Consider the following 20,046-nt stretch of genomic DNA (forward strand, 5'->3'; position numbering starts at 1 on the left):
CACTCACACCCTGAGAGCACTTACCCAGCTGAGCGCCACAGGGACCCCCAGGGATGTGTGGCGCCGTGGCCCTTTGCTCCCCCCCACGGCGGATCGCGCAGGGGCCCCACAGAAGCGGTGTGCGTCTCCGCCAGGGAGCGCCCTGTATCCCCCGGGGCCGGTAGGCTTCTGCGGGTACCTCCTTAGGGGGTACGCAGATCTGCCAGGTGAGGGTCAGGGGTTCCAGCAGCGCCGAGACCCCCTGAGACCTCTAGACCACGGGGGGGGGGGTCCAGGTCTCCGGAAATGATAAAATAAAAAAAATTTCTGAGGAGCTGCAAAGGCAGCGACTATCCTCTGCGACCTCAAATTTTAGACTGAAGGACATGGGAGTAGGAGGAGCCTAAGCTGGAGGGGCCGGTCGTCACTTTTTTCTAATCTGAGGTGAACTATCCTGTGGGGCTCCGCCTGCCCACTAGTAATGGATCTGTGTCTCCCTTCCTTCCCTTCTGCTGCTGAAACACAGAGGTATGAAGCCCACCTTACTGAAGTGTATTCCTGTAAGTCTTTGCATATATTATTTACACCAATTTTGCAACCAGTACAACTGTAGAAGTAATGAATTCCCCCGCGGCGGCGACGACAAACACGACAAGAAATGAGGAAAAGAGGACAAACAGGAAAAAAGCAAGAAGGACAAGAAATGAGGAAAAGAGGACAAACAGGAAAAAAGCAAGAAGGACAAGAAATGAGGAAAAGAGGACAAACAGGAAAAAAGCAAGAAGGACAAGAAATGAGGAATGAGGAAAAGAGGACAAACAGGAAAAAAGCAAGAAGGACAAGAAATGAGGAATGAGGCGGTGACCTGGAGGAGCCATCGCTGGGTGCGACTACAGCCCCCGCAGGCCGAGAGCGCCCGGGAGCTTTCCCAATGTCTCCTGCTGTGACCGGAGATACATTCACAGCAATATTGTATCACTAAGTGCGGAATTACGTAACACCGCCATAGCATGGAGTCACACCCCGAGCAGCAAGAACATTAAAGTAATATTCTGCAGGAAGTCGGAGGCATTGCCTGACTGCCCGGCTGCAAAACAAGACCCCAAAAACACATGAAAAATGAAGAAATACACAAATATATTCATTTTATTCGCCCCCTGCACATGAGAGAACAGAATAAGACAGAAATAAATTAAAGCGACGGCCGTCTGCACAAAAACATAACAGATTATTATCTGCAAAACAAACAATGGATTCTCACTTCTGCAGAAAACGTAGAACGTGAGCGGTAAAAGAAAAATAACAAAATGACCCAGAGATCCAGGAGATCTACAAACAATCCCCCATGATCAGAAGCCCCTCTGTCTTCCTCTTCTACCAGCATGTAAAGCAGTCCCATCTGCTCCTGGGAAAGCTGGGTGATATCCAAGATGGCTGCTGATAATACCCCAGTACGGGTGGGTGTTACATGGCTTATCCAGCAGAGCGCCCCTGGCAGGCAGGACGCTAAAACTCAAAGTCCTCATTGGTCATGTCGATGGCCCAGGCGAACTTCTCTCTCTGTGTCTTGTTGTAAATCTTCTCGATGGGCACGCCGTACTTCTTACACCTGCATCGGGCGGAAAGGGCGAGAAATGGTGAAAATGACCCGCGGCAGCCATCATGGTTCAAGGTACACTAGATACATGAATAACCAAAAGAGCAATGCATTGCTGATCAAACATGTCAATCGTGGGTTAATAAGCACTTCAAGGGGTTGTTCAGGACTGATACAAATTGCTTGCCATGGGATTGGTGGAGATCAGACACCTAGACCCCCCATAATCTACTAATACTCAGTGCTGCGGACTCCAGACATACAATGCAGGGTGCAGGGGCAGCACAGCACCAAATACTGTAGAGGCCATTCCCAGGTACTGCACTCTGGAGATGAGGAACCCCCAGTGTCACGTAAAAGCCTGCCAATGACTGTTAAGTTGTAGGGATGGCAAAGATGAGCCCCATTCTGCAGTGTCAGGTATTAACATAAAAAGGGCCGAGCTGTAATACCACACACAACCACACTGATCAGAGCGGCGCTGTGCGAGTCAGGTATAGGGGTGCGAGTGTGTACGATGCTAGGCACCATCGGGTCGGTCTTACCAGGCCACAGTGATCCTCGGGTCCAGATAGTTTAGCTTGGACGTGCCCAGAGCAATTTGTTTGTTCTCCTCCTTGTCGGTCGCCTGAAGCTTGAGTTTCATGAGCTGCTCCTCCAGCCTCTCGCACTGCTTCTTCTTCTTCTCCATCTCCCTGGGGGAAAAAAATTCCATCTCAAAGCAAAATATAAGATTCTAGTCACATCCAGAGCAGCAGTCACAATTCTGCAGTTTTATGCTCCAGTCCCATCCAGAGCTGCAATCACAGTTTTTACTACCATGTCAGTGCACAGAGGCACTAATCAGCTTTGGACATGACTAGAGAATACAAGGTCCGTTCAGGAGCAGACAGCAGCGCCCCCCGCCATAGAGCTCAGTCCTTACTTCTTGGTGCGGTCGTTGTTCTTTGCCTTGTGGTCGGCTTTAGCTTTCTTCAGCTCCTTCTTGGCCTCTTTTACTTGCAGCTCCTTTGCATCAATCTACAAGTATTAATGCAGGATAAGGCAGGGTGTGATCTCAGGTCCCCCCGACCCAGGTGACAGGAGAGGATCCCTGCAGGCCAGACCCTCTGGATCAGACATTTGTTTGTACCTTGGCCTGTAGATTTTGCATGGATTTTTCATAGGTCTTCGGTAGCGCCCTCTGATGGTTACACAGAAGTGCGACAGCTCGATTTGCGCGGTTGTAGGACAGGATCTTGGCTGCGACGTTGTCTTCCTCTGGAGAGTGAAACAAGGCAATGGATCAAGTCCCATCTGTCGGAGCACAATCACATTTACATGCAGAAGTCGCCCGGCCCCAGACACGTCCGTCCACTACAGCCACTTACATATTGTGTTCCCCAGTGTAAATCTCACACTACCTCCCGCACCGGCGCCATGACAGTGATGCCGGGTCTCGTGTGACATTGGCTGCTCCCGTGGGCTGCGGACACGTACCGTTCGTGAGCGCCTTCAGCTGGTCCTGGAGGGTAATGGAGGCGTTGTACGTCCTGAACACTTTTGCTGTCAGTCCATCCATAAGGTCTTGGAGGTGTTTGTTAAGAATGGAGGTCTGGGGGGAAAGACATGCTTATATTAATGGATAAAGGATGTCTTCTGGCTGGGGGTGTAAGAGGCCGGCCGGCGGGGCGTGGGCGTACAAGCGGCCGGCGGCGCGTGGGCGTACAAGCGGCCGGCGGGGCAGAAAAGAAGGCAAGTGGAGAAGCAGGAGCCTGAAAGAACATGGATGGGGTGCACAGAAATCTAGAAAGAGGGGAAAAGGGAGAAGACCCAGGAGGGGGGAGCAGACAAGACTGGCAGCAGCTACTGACCCTCTTCCAGCTGACAACATAGTCACGACTCGGCTAAGTCCAGTTGTCGGCTACACACAGACACTGCTGCAGACCTCGCCTCCCTGTGTGAACACGACACATACTCACGTTCAGTCTGTCAAACAGGTCGTCATCCGGGTTCTTATTCTCCATGAAAAGCTTCAGGTTCTTGAACACCTGAAATGAGATTTACGTCAGACTGCTGTCGCACGTCTGCACCGAGCCAACATGACACCAGAGGGGGGGAAAGTGCGGCCAACAATAAGCGAAGGGTTAATCTGGACGTACTTAATTAAAGCCTAATTATTTCGGTCACCGCTTGTAGCTGTCAGTGAATTGGAACAAAGCTTCCATGGTTTTTAGTCGCTGGATGTTGAGACCTATTACCTTTATTACAGCTGAGAGTCTGTGACAACGTATCAGTCTAGACAATCCTTTGTGAGCTGCACTGATTAAAGGTTGACCCAATGTTTTTATCTCTTTGATAGTTTTTTATATATATATATATATATATATATATATATATATATATATATATATATATATATATATATATATATATATATATATATATATATATATATATATATATATATATATATATATATATATAGCGCCAACATATTCCGCAGCGCTTTACAATTCAGACAATTTATAGACATTATCGGCACTGTCCCCATTGGGGCTCACAATCTAGATTCCCTATCAGTCTTTGGAGTGTGGGAAGAAACCGGAGAACAAGGAGGAAACGCACGAAACACAGGGAGAACATAAAAACTCCTTGCAGATGTTGTCCTTGGTTGGATTTGAACCCAGGACCCCAGCGCTGCAAGGCTGCAGTAGTAACCACTGAGCCACAATACAATTCTAACCACTGAGCCACGGTACTGCCCAATACATAGCAGCACGGTGGCTCAGTGGTTAGCACTGTACTACCGTGCTGCTAAGAGGAAATTTATGCGGCTCATGTATACAGAGAATTGTCGGCCATAAACCCTCCGCTGTGAAGTAATGACCCAGCACAAGGAGCGACGTGAAGAAGGTTCTCTCAGCAAGCGGAGATCTTGGCATACAAAGTAAAATGAGAAAGTTATAAAAAGGTTTATAACTTTCAGTCAGATCAGGCCTGGGCCGTACACATCTAAGTCCTCATGAGCAGCAACGGCCGTTACCTCCTTTTCCACGGGGACCTTGTTGTAATATCTGATGGAATCTTTTCCCAAGAAGTCAAACTCCACCACGTACTGCTGCCCAGCCATCTCGGGATACAGCTGAATGTGCTCCACCCTCAGGGAGCAGCAGCCCACCGTGTCCGCAGTCTCGCCCTCCTCCTTCTCGTTGCCCGCTCTGAGGGCCAGCTGTGGAGGGAGATTACAGTCACGCTCCATCATCATACATTTAATAACTCACATCACAGATTTACTGCAATTAACAAGATTGCAAAGGGACAAAAAAAAACGTGACATCTGGTGTGTACCTTATCAATGAAATACAGCGCCACCGCTCTCTGCCGCTTCTTCATCTCTCGGGATTTCCAGTCCATGCGATACTGGGATCGGATCTGAGCGACCACGCCCTTCAGACGGCGCGCAGTCTCATATTTCTGCCAGTCCTTCTCCCCCTGGACCGGATACATGAAATACATACACGTGCACCGACACTATGACCGCCTATGTTTTGCATCACTGCATTTAGAAAGCGGCAACCTTTTCCGCTGACACAGCTGTAGAAGGTCTGGCTTTTTGTTGAATAAATTGTATATCTCGACTGAAAATTTTAGGGTGTATATAACTGACTTAAAAGTAAGTAAAAAAGAAAAAAAAAAATTATATTATATTAATATATATATATATATATATATATATATTTCTTCCCCTCACCCACAACTGTCTGCAGTATCATACATGGGCATGAGAGACTAGGAGATGCCCACACCTGTTACTGCCCAGGACTCACCTGGTGGATTTCTCTAGGTCAGAGCGAGGTTATCAGGTACATCAACCAGAAGCCGAAGCCCAGACCACACATTTGCCACTTTAATCTTTTCCTCCATCAAGTGAAGAAAAAAAAAAAATAGTAAAAGAAATAAAAAAAAAAAGAGCCATAATTGACATTTTTTTTTTTGGGATCATTATACCTCCTCCTGAAAAAAAATCCAAAAATAAAAGCAATCATAACATTGCACATGGCCCAGAAATGGCCCAATAAAATATATTGCTCGGCACGCAGCAGACAAGCCCTCGCACCGCTCCATCCATGGAATATGGAGACAATTTTTTTTCAGAAAAACCTTACAGGTTTGGTATCGCGGTTTACGCTCTGTCCTGGAGAATCCCGTCACCAGGTTATTTTTACTGCAAAATGAATGTTGTAAAAACAAAAAACTTAAAACTATGGTGGAACTGTGGGTTTTTTTTTCTCCACCATTTCTTTGAATTTTTTACGTTTTCCAGTACATTATATGGTAATGGTGTCCTTCCAAACTACAACTCGTTCTGTAAAAGACAAATCCTCGTACGGAGGAGGACGATGGAGAAATAAAAACGTTATGACTCCTGGGAGAAGGGGAGGGAAAATTAAATGTAAAAGTTGGCTGTGAGGGAAAAGGGTGAAAATGCTCATTCAGCACACAGCGCACAGAGCCGGTCTGTATGGTTTCAGTCATAACAAATGTGGGTCTTTATGATTTACTTCTTTCTCTGTTAACTCAAATCCTGGCTGGCTGACCTCTTAAATGCTAAGACCCTCCACCGCTGGCCAATTGCAGCCGGATGTTGGCAGTATATTGCTGACGGCACCTGCGCCTGACGGCACCTGCGCCTGACGGCACCTGCTCATCTCCTGTGCCCTCACTACCCAGAATATTTAGGTTCACTGCTCTGGAGCCGTCGTATTCAGCAGGTTGGTGGGAATGAGGGTCTCACTGATTATTAGGGAACACTTACAGCACAGACCCACAGTCTGCGTTTCTTACCTTCAGTTTGGAGCTTGGATTCAGCATAATGTACTTGATAGATCCCTGAATGTTCTCCGTCCAGGAGGCCAGCCAGGTGACTGCGTTGTCGAAGCGCACTTCCTTCCACCTGTGACCGGGCGGAGGCTCTGGGACCTTGGCGTCTCTGCGATGATGAGAGGAGACGCATTCATTATTAAGCTGTATAGTACACTGCTTACAACTATTGTAAAACTACAGCTTCCAGCATGCCTTGACAGCCTCAGGAAAAGGCTGGGAGCTGTAGTTGTGCAATAGCTGACACGAGAACAGAGCAATCATCGCTCACTTGCTGCAGTTTATGATGACGTCCTCCGGTTTTATCCGCAGCTTTAACATTCCCATTTTGGGGTGATCTCCGCGGCCTCGGAACAGTCCAGGGGGCTCAATCTTGAAGTTTCCAATCTTCTCGCGATGCCCGTCCAGGGTGCAGTACCCATACTCCTCCTGTATCTTACTCGTCTCTTCTTTCAATTTCTTGAAAAATAGAATAGCAAAATAAATATAAGAACTTTATAATTCAGACCTTGGACGACTCAGACAACGCAAATCCGGCCGGTATATCTTGTGTCCGGCTACAAAAGCACCAGACAGGCAATAATCCAAGATGGAATTACCGCTGCTGGCCGATATACAAATGGCCACTAGTCTGGTGTGGGATTTAGGAATCTCGTGGCTTCTAGTTCCTTGCGGATCGCTGTTTTCTGCCTAATGATGTATACATCAGTCACGGTGGGGGTGAATAGAGCAGACTCAGGACCCATGTTATACAGGCAGCAGCAATCAGCGCTACCTCCCATCACTGCTGTCAATCTGACAGGAGGATTTAGGTGGAGAGATCGTGAGAGACGTGACTATTCCGCTGTCCTTAAACCCCTCCACAACATAACTGGGGGCGGTCAAGGGGTCGCCAAAGCAGCCAGAGGCCTATAGCAGGCTCCCACCACCTCTATATTCCTGGGTGATCGTTACTTATATTATATACTGTAATACAGCATGCTGATAGCCAGCATACCGAGCAAATTGTAAAAAAAAAAAAAAAAATAAAAAAAAAATAAAAGTACAAAAGATATAAGCTTCAATCCCTTTTTTTCAGAAGTGTAAAAGTAAAGAGATGTCAATTCTGGCTCTGTGCTTCTATAACAGGCGAGTGCTGGTCCCAGGACTTAGGATTTGCGACAGGTGTAAACGCTCCTTGTGTAGTGACAGTGACCTGAGACGTGGGCACCATAGGTGCAGACATGACAGAGCCGTGGGCCTAACCTGCTTCTCCTCTTTGGGTAAAGCTTTCCGAGCCTCGTTCTTATCGTAGAAATACTTGTGAATCTCGGAGAAGTCGCACTTGTACAGATGTTTTATGGTCTTCTTCTCTTCTTTGCTCATTTGCTAAAACCGGAAAAATAAAGACTTTATGAAATAAGCTGCAAAGTTGTATAAATTACAGCTGAGCACAAAGCTGCGCCATACGCTGGTCCTGCAGACACATCGGTAGTCCACGGGCACCGGAGCAGAGCCTGCGAACATCCCGGCACCTGCCGTCGTCCCTGGCTCTTCGGACCAGCGAACGTCAAATCTGTGGAACAACGATGTCACAGGACCAACTAATCAGAAGAGGCGCCCTGGACACCAGCAGACAGGAGGTTGTCCGCAGGGGCCAGTATGGTGGCCACAGACTACAGATGTGGCCGCTGGACCAGGGCACCAACATATACATAAACTTTAGGCTGCACCTTGGGTATTCAGCCAGAAGTGAGGAAACGCGCAGAGCCCCGCACGGAGGCCGTAACGGAGGAAACGCGCAGAGCCCCGCACGGAGGCCGTAACGGAGGAAACGCGCAGAGCCCCGCACGGAGGCCGTAACGGAGGAAACGCGCAGAGCCCCGCACGGAGGCCGTAACGGAGGAAACGCGCAGAGCCCCGCACGGAGGCCGTAACGGAGGAAACGCGCAGAGCCCCGCACGGAGGCCGTAACGGAGGAAACGCGCAGAGCCCCGCACGGAGGCCGTAACGGAGGAAACGCGCAGAGCCCCGCACGGAGGCCGTAACGGAGGAAACGCGCAGAGCCCCGCACGGAGGCCGTAACGGAGGAAACGCGCAGAGCCCCGCACGGAGGCCGTAACGGAGGAAACGCGCAGAGCCCCGCACGGAGGCCGTAACGGAGGAAACGCGCAGAGCCCCGCACGGAGGCCGTAACGGAGGAAACGCGCAGAGCCCCGCACGGAGGCCGTAACGGAGGAAACGCGCAGAGCCCCGCACGGAGGCCGTAACGGAGGAAACGCGCAGAGCCCCGCACGGAGGCCGTAACGGAGGAAACGCGCAGAGCCCCGCACGGAGGCCGTAACGGAGGAAACGCGCAGTGCCCCGCACGGAGGCCGTAACGGAGGAAACGCGCAGAGCCCCGCACGGAGGCCGTAACGGAGGAAACGCGCAGAGCCCCGCACGGAGGCCGTAACGGAGGATGGAGGAGTCCTTGCATTACAGATATCACAAGCAATTTTATGGTTCCTTCTCCTGGTGCCAATAGCAGTTTGACCTGAGGGCCGGGCAGCACAACCACCGCTCATATCCTGGTCGGGGGCATACAGATATCAGGATACAGATATTATACGGCCACAGGAGAATTACCGTTTTCCAGTCTGTGAAGAAATTCTTCTGGAATATCTCCTTTGTGGTGTATTCGTGATCCAGCATCTTCCCATAGAAAGTGGCCACTTCCTCGGCTGCCGGGCTCAGCTTCATCGGCTCTCCTGAATCCGGAGAACAGTAAAACGGGTTATAGATAATGTATTATCAGACGTAAGATCAGTGCACACAGACTAATAACTACTGGATAATAATGGGCAGCATCAATCAGGTAGACGGGCGCTGCAGCCGATCATCCAGCAGTTGTACCTGTGCACTATCAGTGGCTCCTGTGGGACACAAAGAAATAGCCGTGTAGTAAGTTTATGTCCGTAGTGACATAGTGAATGTGTCATGGATACCCTGCGAGCTCAGCAATGATTAGGGGACATCAGGCAGACAAAGGGTCTTCACAAACAGCAGCACACCTCGTGCCATCTAAGCTTGTGGACATGTCGGACCCCTGTCCCCGCTGTCTCGCGGTATCACTCATGCACTTTACTCGTATGGGGTTGCATTTTGGGCCTGACTCGATTTTCACTTTTTGATAATTTTGTCACTTATCTGATTGCACACGGCTACGTAGATACCTTGTGGTTTATTAACCTCACTTTCCCCACAGTTTGTGTAATGGGGCCCGTGCTTTTCTATACTTGTAGTGGGTGGATAAATTGGATATATACTCCAGGATCATTCCTGGTGTATACAGAAAACGTAGGACTCCAATGTAATGAGATAAGAACTAAAAAGAATCATTAAAAGGAGTTTGTGCCATTCAGAAAACTTTTTTTTTCAATGGCTTAAGTAAAAAAAACAAAAAAAATTATTTACTCACCCTCCCCAGGTCCAGCGCTGCCCTGGTCTGTTTGTCTCCAATGTCACGTCAACGGCTCTGCAGCCAATTGCTGTGCTGATCTAGATTTCACATGTTGCTAAGCTCAGTGATTGTCTGCAGTGCTGTTGACGTGACGCCAGAACTACAGACAAACAAAAGAGCGACAGAGCAGACGCTGCAATCAGGGAGGGTAAGTAATACATATTATTTCTTATAGCTATTAAAGTGTATGAAAGAACGTTTTATGAAGGAGACGACCCCTTATGTGTAGACAGCAGTCTCAGGGAAGACGGCACCACTCCCCCCACTTACTGACAATACGGGGGCTCCACTTACCATCGTACTGGAAGCGCACGTCGTCTGGGAGGGGCTCGTACGCCGGAGCAAAGTACGGCCCCCGATGCTCCAGGAACTTCCATTTCACACCATCCTCATAATTCTTCTCCTCCCACCTAGGACACAAGATTTACATGTCAGAAAGAAAAACCAACATTGTGCTGCACGCTGCTCGCAGATGCTGGGTCGTTACAATGCATCAGTGAACCCTACAGGACAAAACAAGAGAGAAACTCCTGCTCCTGCCACTGTACCAGGTCCATCAACTGGGAGTAAAGGCAGGACGGATGTTTGGTTGCTGGATGAAAAAAAGGTTTCTGCTCCCTGTCAGCAATCAGAGATCTTGAGAAATGAGAAGTATTGGAAAGTTGCAGAATGTGGGGCTCCGAGCAGACGAGACGGACGAGGAGCAGATCCTCACCAGTGTCTGCTGACCGCCGGCAGCGCAGTCAGGAACCGCCATCCGGGCCGCAGCGTGCGGCAGGTCCCGAAGACTCCCCGCAGCCGGCAGCCATTGCTGAGCATGTCCCATGTCTGCAACATAAAGCAGTGACCTCTCTGGGGAAGGAGGGTTCCTGGAAAGCCACCAATCAGCTCACAGCTCTGCACAAGGCATGATGGGAAATGTAGTTAGAGGTCAGTGTGAGGCAGCACATGATGACACAGCAGGGAGAGTACATGGTCAGGAGCGAAGAAGTACGGTGGGGGGAGGAACATTAACTAATCCCTTCAAGAACAATGAGAGCGGGGGTTTAATAGCTGAGGGGGTCTCTGATTATATAGTTTATTGTGCAGTAAATATGACCTGGGGACACGATTCTTCAGGTCAGGACAATTTAGTGGCTAAGATTTTGATTTGTGTGTCACCATTTTCTGACACTTGATAGGAGCACTGTGATGGCAGTAATGGGACCTGGCAAGGCCAGTGCGGGGAGGGCGATGAGCACCATAACAATTCTGCTATGTTAATGCACCACTTAAATGCCAATGTCATAGATTGGCAATTAAACAGCAGTGATTGGAGCACATTTCGGCTGCTGCGATTAGTGGCAGGCACCAGCTGTATGATACGGCCTGAGCCCGCTCCGCACCCAACATGTGATCTACATATACGGCACGGCGCGGCGCTGCGGCAGCTTCCAGAATGACCCCCCCCCGGCCTGGAGGTGCTCGCACAATGATATAGTCGTGGCACCGACAGAGGTTTGTAGGTAGTCACAGATCTCAGCCCGATAGCGGCGTTACATATCCTCGTGCAGCTTCTGTCCGGCTGCATTCACACCATCCTGACAGCACCAAGAACGGGGCGGGATCCTTCATTAGGAGGCCTCTCCCTCAGTCGCTGGACGGCAGCCAGGACAGGATGAGGATTATCTTACAAGGTGAGTACACGGAGGTAGACATGCCGCGGGGGACTCTTCTGGAAGCTAAGGATCCAGCTCACAATATCTGCAGATATCAACCTCATCCAGACTAGAGTTACAGGCCGGACACTGCTCTGTACGAGCATCAGGAGGGCAGCGGCACTAAGGATGCTGGCAGGTTACAGGGCGCATGTCCTATACTAATGCGTGAGACCGGTGCACATGTATGGCACGCGACCAGCAGGTATAACGTTATTAAACCTATCGCTGAAGTGAGGTTTAGATTAACACTAAGGACACAGGAAAAATCTGCCCAGAAAGAACTTCTCCTACGAGATAATCCAGTGATCACAACGCTGCTGACGGGATGTGACCACCAATAGTCTGAGATCACCCACATGGACTCCTGCAGCCACAATAACCTGCGGATGTGAAACTACAACTCCCAGAATGCACTGACCTCTCTGCTCACTCACCATTTCCACTTGGACTCCTCTTCTTCCTTCTGCTTTTCCTCCTTTGTCTTCTTGGCTTTGGTCTCGCCCTCCTCGCCCTCATTCTTCCTCTTTTTGCTCCTCGGTTTTCCTTTATCCTCCTTTTGTGTCTTCTGATCCTTCTCAGGATCCAGCTTTGGCTTCTTGTGGCCGGTCTTGGATTCCTCATCTTTCTGCGGTTCTTCCACTTCCCTCTTTATTCCTTTAGTTTCCTCCCTTTCACGTTCTCTGTGTCTCTTGGAGTCTTTATCATCGGCCTTTTTCTGCTTGTCGTCTGATCCCCTCTTGTCCCGGGATCTGCTCTTGGACTTGTGCTTCTTGTCGTCGGTCAGGGTCTCCTGGAATAGATCCAGGTCCACCAGGGTCATCTTCAGGACACTGCCGTTCTCTTTTGGAAGCACCTCAGTATCTGGGGTCTCCTCCTTTACCCGATGCTCGTGTTTCCTTGAGCGGCCCTCCTTGGACTTGGAGGGGTCCTTGTGCTTATCATTTGGTTGCTTGGTCTTCTTGGGGATGGCGCTCCTTCCCGTATTCTGGTCCCGGTCCTCAACTTCAGTCTCCTTTACCTTGCTCTTCACTTTCTCCCGTGTTTTGCTCTTCTCGCGATCTGCCTTCTCTTTGCTCTCGTGATGATCCTTTTTCTTCACTTCTTCATTATGCTCCTTGAGTTTTTTGTCTGCTCCTCCGCTCTGATCCCTTTTCTTAGACAAGTGCCCCATTTTCTCAGCGCAGTTCTCCTTTTCCTTGAGGGCTTTGGTGCCACTGTCGTTTTCAGATATCACAGAGCTGCGTGGCTCCCTGGTCTGATCTCTGTGATCCTTTGGTAGATCCTCGTGGTCTTTTTCTCCATTAGCGCTCTCGATGGGCAGATCATCAGGTAAGCGGTGGGGTTCTTGGGCATCACTTGGGAGTTCAGAAATCCTAGTAGACCCCAACTGGATAGGAAAAGCACTGGGGTTAAACCACAGAAAACCATTTTGGCTCTGGCTTGACAGAAAGTACTGGACCATGAACCCTATAAACCTAATACTGGCAGTCTCAGAGAGAGGCATGTCTCCATCACTCTCTGCTAGGAACGTGCAGGGGTCATCAGAGGGTCCGATGCCGTCCCATTAGTTTTGGGAGTGTGTCTGCCACGTGACAAAGTTGTACCACGAGGTGTTCACATGAATTTGGCCAAAATAGGAGTTGTGCGATCTAAGCGGCGCTGCGATGTCGGAGCCTAATGTGGGTGAGAGGAGTCGCGGATAGGAAATCGTAAAACATTCAAACCCGCTGGATTTATTTTGCCACTTGCATGTAGTGGCCGCAGCAACCTGTCCGCCATGCTGTCTGCCGCAATCTACATGGTACATGTGTGCAGGGAAACCCAGCAATGCAAATAAAAGGTCCCACGTACCGCTTGCTCCTTGACCGGCTCATTCTCCGCAATTTGACTTTTCCTGGAAATTAAACACAACAGCGAATAACCGATCTATACAAATACTGAAAACAGGGGGTCAAACATTGCGAGGTCGACCTCAGGCAATGGAGGCCTCAGGTAAAGGAGGCCCCCCAGCTTTATGTAATTAAACCTTAATCAGTGTATGAGTAAAAATGTCAAAACTTAATAAGAATTTGTGCTTCAATTCTTTACTGCGCACAAAATCTCTGCTTGCTGTCAGTGAATGAGGACAGCCTAGTTTACATCGGCAGTAAACCTGTACACCGCGAATCCTGCTCTCAGTCTACCCGATGCTCTGATGTAGCCGAACTAGCAGAGACTTACGTTCGCTCAGCAGAGAGCACATAGCTGTCGGCAGAGCGAGCGCTCCTGTGTATGGGGGAGCGGCTGAGATGGCTGTCGGCAGAGCGAGCGTTCCTGAGTATGGGAGTGCAAGCTGAGATAGCTGTCGGCAGAGCGAGCACTCCTGTGTATGGGGGAGCGGCTGAGATGGCTGTCGGCAGAGCGAGCGTTCCTGAGTATGGGAGTGCAAGCTGAGATAGCTGTCGGCAGAGCGAGAGCTCCTGCGTATGGGAGTGCAAGCTGAGATGGCTGTCGGCAAAGCGAGCGCTCCTGTGTATGGGGGAGCGAGTGAGATGGCGGCCGGCAGAGCGAACAGATGAAGCATCATTTGGCCAACAGCCATCTAATGTGTATGGCCGGCTAAACACCTTGCAGGGTGTGCATTATGTTAGATGCGTGTGATCACCAGTACACCTAGAGGCCAAGCATGCTGCCATTTAGGTACATTGGGTCACATTTCTATAAAAGTGAAACCAACAGCATCATCTATCCCAAGAACAAAAGACAAATACATGGCGATGTGATAGATGATATGGCGATGCAATGATGCTGTTACTTCGGGGCACAAGACTTGAGGTTGGCCTTGCGGTTGCAGCTGTAACACAGACGAGGTATTCGGCCACAGTGCACTCGTGTGCATTAGCCCTTACTCCATCAGTGGGGAAGGTCTGACCGATACGACACCAGATCTACATAAAGCTCCACCAGCAAATAATGTGCAAAATGATTAATCACTCAGCAAGAATCCTGCTCATGGGAAGATACTATTATAACCCAACACTCAGCCAGGTACCGATTTCTGCCGTTACAATGGGTCATTTTCAGCTCAGATTCCTCTTGCAGTACATTGTGGTTTTCATCTAAGCCGGATGTCGTCACTGGCCGCCTAGGACAGAGGGAAAGAGGATTATCCCTGCAATATTAAACATGGCAGCCAAACCTGCAGCTTGGGAAGCAGCACTGAAATCTATAGTGACCCTGGAATACATACGTGTCTTCCTCAGTGAGGTGCAGGGTCTTCATTGCACATTCAGAGTTTGGAGCAGGATCCAAATATTGTTCAGAGGCGCTAAAAGGAATAAATGTAAAACATGATTGAAAACTCAGAGTCTGCAGCCTCCATCTTCTGAATTTATAAGTATCGGACAGAAGAAATGTCCTACCAGCTGCTGCTGCAGGATCAGCACTCAGGCGTGTACACGCCATCAAACAGCTGTAAAATGCATTAAAGGGGTTGTCCAGTCAAAAACATCTTTGCCCAGAGAACTGGATGTGAGACTCATCCTCCCCTACCAGCATCCCCCAGGATCCTGAGCAGAGATCCGCTCGGTCACCTGCACAGAGGTCAGGAGCGCTGATGTCACCGTTCCTCCAACCACCGGATTGCTATGGCCTATGATTGGCTACAGAGGTCAGGTGACTTGGAACTTCATTGGCGGTCTTTGCAGTCACCTGAGCACTACAGCCAATCACAGGCCACAATGATCTGCAGCTTGTCTCTGTGCAGGTTGCAGAGTGGCCTGCGCTGGACCCAGGTGGGTGTCGGTAGGCAACTATGACTGAATTATGTGTTACATATCTATACGCATGAGGAAAATTTTTTGCCCAGACAAATAGCTTTTATAAAATAGTAATTAAGGAACAAACCCTAACTCACAACTAAATGCAAAGGGGCGAGAAGTCATACTTAAGGCGCATTAACAATGAAAGGGCATTAATAGCTTTGACATTTAAAAGGGGGACAGTCCAACCGTGAACATTGGGGTCCAACCACAGACCCCTCAGCGGCATCTTCAGCTGTCATTCTGCCTTACGCCACCTATGATCTGTTGTGAGAACTGATGAACAACCACAATACTTAATACGGCAGTGTAGCAGTTCTCAGCACAAAGGGTCGTTATCAAAGGGTTATTCACTTGTTCCCTCAGAGATGGTGGTCTCAAAAATCAGAGACTTACTGCACATTCTAGAGAACCGCTATAAATGCTTGCAAGCAGCGAGGCCTTACCAAGACACGATATTCTCCTGGATCAGCTTCTCAGAGAACGCAGCTTGTCCAACCTACAGATAGAAGAGTAAAGAAATAAAAGTAAAAAAACCCGGCAGAGGCCGCCCCAGGGCCCCCCCGCGGGCAGACACTAATAATCTATTAAAATTGTATGTCACTGGTTTTCACAAGCTTTCCTCCAGTACAGTGCCTGCACCAGTATGTGTGCATGTTCTCTCTAGAACAGGGCCTCTTCCCCCTCCGCCAAGAACGAAGTGGTGGCAGCACACTAGCAGGGTCTCCATTTTGCCATCTCTGTATTGGAGCAGGATGGTGATCACCATCATGTCCTCACAGAACTGGGATCCTGAGCTCCCCTCGAGCCCCTCAGCACAGACTGTGTCCTCCCACCATGAACAGATGTCCTGATAGTAAACTTAGGACATGAGACAGTGAAGGACGCTGAGGTCTGTACAGTGCTGCAGAATAATCTGGATATTTTGTTTTTGCCTCTGGAGGTCGAAGTTATCTCATGCAGGACAGAAAAAACCCACCATTTCCCGGTTGCTGAGACCACACGGCCTTTTAGAGCTCCTTGTTTGCCTACTTCAGGATTTCACCCTTCCACAGGCAGCACGTGGCCGCGGGTCTACCCAGCCATATTTATTAGCGTATTTGAGCTGCTAACGCGTCTGGTGTGAACACGGCCGTGCAGTTTGAAGGTCCCTCTTCCTGTAACATTACACAGAATATCTTAGCGCTTACTTCCATACGATCATTGTGTGACTGGTGACGAGTAGAGGATTTGTTCTTTTTGCTGGGCTCTTCTTTATTGTGTTCTCTTTTTTGGTCTCCTTTAAGCTTTCGCTTCCTAAACTTGACAGAAACAACATAAGCTGGGAGCGCCGCCTGCTGGCTTAAGTTTGGTATTGCTGACAATAGGTATAAAAGGCTAAGACTAAAAAGTGCAGGAAAAGCAGCAATGTAAAGAGATTAACCACATTTCACAAGTGGCTGGAGCTGGAAATGACCTGTCAGCAGTAGGGGATCTGCCGCCGGCCTCCAGGCATCTCGTCCGATCCAACTTGACAGCTTTGCTGGGGTTTTTCTGACTCTGTAATACATAAACAGTGACTGAAAGGGGCGCTCCACTCTGGACTATCCTTTACACAAGGAAGAACCAATGACAATAGTGTGATTACAGAAAGGACCCACAGAGATCAGTAATAACCTGACAACAGATGCTTCATACCCCTGCAGGGAGAAAGAAGTATTGCATCTGTTCCTGAGAAAGTAAAATATTTTATTGCATATAAAAATATGCTAAGTGCTCTGGATGGGACAGAGCACTTCCCAAGCAACTGTCTGCCGGGATTGTCTCTCCGCCCAGCGTGGCCTCTATCTTGATTGACAGCTCGCTTCTCTGATTGTGATGTCTTCACACAGGCTGTCAATCAAGCTAAAGAGGCGATGCTGGGCGGAGAGACAAACCCAGGAGACAGTTGCTTGGGAAGTGCTCGGTAAAGATCGGACCCCACATCCCATGTGACTCTACTGAACCGAACTTACAGCTCAGAGAGTTCTGCAGCGATCTTGGCCCAGTTCACACTGATGTGAATGGGATGGACACGGAGACCACTGTCAATGAGCAGCCAACACAACGGGCACTATACCAGTTTTAGATCCTCCGGCGTCTGGCACAGAACTTCCTCGACCACCATTATCTGTAAGAAAGAAAAAAAAACATCTTATCCACGGTCACAATTGAATAATTTACCTGGTGAATAGACCTTTAAGGCTGATAGATAACTTAGGTGGGAGGGGGAGCCCAGGGGGCCACAGAGCATCTCACCTCACAGTCAGTGTTAGTGACGGTTGCACACAACCAGCCGCAGAAATCCAGATATCATCTGTGAACTGCAGGAAATCACTGCTGAGCGTGGAGGACGGATCACTGTGACCAACTAGACACAACCAGAGAGCAACGGCGCCCCCCACAGCTCAGATAGGTACCCCGCATGTCCACAGCATATTATAAGCCAGAAAAAGCACCACCCCCCTGAGCATTCAACACCAGACACAGGGACATAACCTCACCCATAATACATCACCCACTTACATCTATAATTACGGAGGACCAGGGAGTAATAGATTGTAGTCTCCTGTCCTACAGTCCCCTCCTCCAGTAATGGCTGATAACAGGGAGCAATAGATTGTAGTCTCCTGTCCTAGTCACCTCCCCCAGTAATGGCTGATAACAGGGAGTAATAGATTGTAGTCTCCTGTCCTACAGTCCCCTCCTCCAGTAATGGCTGATAACAGGGAGCAATAGATTGTAGTCTCCTGTCCTAGTCACCTCCCCCAGTAATGGCTGATAACAGGGAGTAATAGATTGTAGTCTCCTGTCCTACAGTCACCTCCCCCAGTAATGGCTGATAACAGGGAGTAATAGATTGTAGTCTCCTGTCTACAGTCTCCTCCCCCAGTAATGGCTGATAACAGGGAGTAATAGATTGTAGTCTCCTGTCCTACAGTCCCCTCCTCCAGTAATGGCTGATAACAGGGAGTAATAGATTGTAGTCTCCTGTCCTACAGTCACCTCCCCCAGTAATGGCTGATAACAGGGAGTAATAGATTGTAGTCTCCTGTCCTACAGTTTCCTCCCCCAGTAATGGCTGATAACAGGGAGTAACAGCCGCAGTCTCTGCCCCAGGTACACACAGGGCTGCCCAGCACTCGCCCTTCCCGCCGCTGCCCTCTCACCTGTCCATCCCCGGGGGGCGGAGGTCTCGGTCCGGGACTCGATCACACGCCACCGCCGCTCTCCTCTTCTCCCGCTCTCGGAAGCTCCGCCTCTGCGGGACGTGACGTCACACGCTCTCGCCCTACTTCCGGTCCTGCGTGGTTACCTGACAACGGGCCGGAAACTGAATTACGTCATTACGTTGCGAAGGTCTCTAACCAGAGTAAGGACTCCGGAGCGTGCGGAGGAGGCGGGGCTTCAAGTGTGTGTTGCTGGGTGCAGTAATGCCCGTCCCAGCATGCAGCTGAAGGTTACAAATAGCTGCTGGGCCTTGTGGTGTCCTGTCAGGTGCAGCAGTGACCTCAGAGAGACACCTCCATGAGGACAGGCCCCAGCGCTGACTGCAGATGTGAGCGCCCCCTGGCGCTGGATTGAGGGATCGTGTGGTGTCTGGGACCGGGGGCGATGACGTCCCGTTCTTAGAGCAGCTAAACGATGAGGCCAGTGATTGGCTGCAGCGGTCAGGTGACTGAAACATGACCTCATCCAAGGTATATGACGTGACGTGCTGTTCCAGTCACCTGACCTCTGCAGCCAATCACAGGCTTCCTCGTTGATCAGGTGACCTAAGATTAGGGCATCAAAATAAAAAACCATCTCACCCTCCCCAGGTCCAGTGGTCCAGTACCGAGCCTCCGACGCTGCAACCCGTCTGATATTGTGGACAGCGCTACAGCAAATAACAGCCGTCAAATTGGGAGCCGCTGAGTGCACTGACTGGCTGCAGCGCTGTCAACATGATATCCGCACTGCAGACAATAACAGAGACCACGGCGGAGACTGTGCTGGACCCGGGGAGGGGGAGTGAAGGACAGATTATCACCAAGGATCCACAGCACAGCTGGTAACAGATTGGCCGCCCCGTGTCTGGTGATGTGTATGGGGGGAGGCAGCGGCCCATGTCTGGTGATGTGTATGGGGGGCCGCCCCGTGTCTGGTGATGTGTATGGGGGGAGGCAGCGGCCCATGTCTGGTGATGTGTATGGGGGGCCGCCCCGTGTCTGGTGATGTGTATGGGGGGCCGCCCCGTGTCTGGTGATGTGTATGGGGGGCCGCCCCGTGTCTGGTGATGTGTATGGGGGGAGGCAGCGGCCCATGTCTGGTGATGTGTATGGGGGGCCGCCCCGTGTCTGGTGATGTGTATGGGGGGAGGCAGCGGCCCATGTCTGGTGATGTGTATGGGGGGCCGCACCGAGTCTGGTGATGTGTATGGGGGGCCGCCCCGTGTCTGGTGATGTGTATGGGGGGCCGCCCCGTGTCTGGTGATGTGTATGGGGGGCCGCCCCGTGTCTGGTGATGTGTATGGGGGGCCGCCCCGTGTCTGGTGATGTGTATGGGGGGAGGCAGCGCCCCGTGTCTGGTGATGTGTATGGGGGGAGGCAGCGCCCCGTGTCTGGT

General features: G+C 50.1%; 1 protein-coding gene across 2 annotated transcripts; it reads right to left on the bottom strand.

Moving 5' to 3' along the window:
- Nucleotides 1-1,107: 1,107 nt before the first annotated feature.
- TOP1MT (DNA topoisomerase I mitochondrial) lies at nt 1,108-18,713 on the bottom strand. 2 transcript variants are annotated; one of them, XM_073680076.1, is made up of 22 exons: nt 18,609-18,713; nt 17,519-17,569; nt 16,877-16,959; nt 16,611-16,716; nt 15,867-15,919; nt 14,850-14,927; nt 14,652-14,744; nt 13,472-13,514; nt 12,055-13,007; nt 10,215-10,330; nt 9,047-9,168; nt 7,685-7,807; nt 6,711-6,898; nt 6,404-6,548; nt 4,907-5,050; nt 4,602-4,787; nt 3,538-3,606; nt 3,056-3,170; nt 2,709-2,836; nt 2,502-2,596; nt 2,122-2,271; nt 1,108-1,588 (listed from the first exon to the last, which is right to left on the bottom strand). In XM_073680076.1, exons 2-22 carry the CDS (start codon nt 17,564-17,566, stop codon nt 1,486-1,488), a joined length of 3,141 nt encoding a protein of 1,046 aa, XP_073536177.1. In that variant the 5' UTR covers nt 17,567-17,569; nt 18,609-18,713; the 3' UTR covers nt 1,108-1,485. The 2 variants fall into 2 exon arrangements, with proteins under 2 accessions (XP_073536177.1, XP_073536176.1); XM_073680075.1 differs by lacking the exons at nt 12,055-13,007; nt 13,472-13,514; nt 14,652-14,744; ... (4 more) ...; nt 17,519-17,569; nt 18,609-18,713 and adding an exon at nt 10,636-10,810.
- Nucleotides 18,714-20,046: the final 1,333 nt, after the last annotated feature.

Source organism: Phyllobates terribilis, unplaced genomic scaffold (assembly GCF_046119375.1).
Source record: "Phyllobates terribilis strain yellow unplaced genomic scaffold, ASM4611937v1 Scaffold_4__5_contigs__length_816908805, whole genome shotgun sequence".
Lineage (NCBI taxonomy): Eukaryota > Metazoa > Chordata > Amphibia > Anura > Dendrobatidae > Phyllobates > Phyllobates terribilis.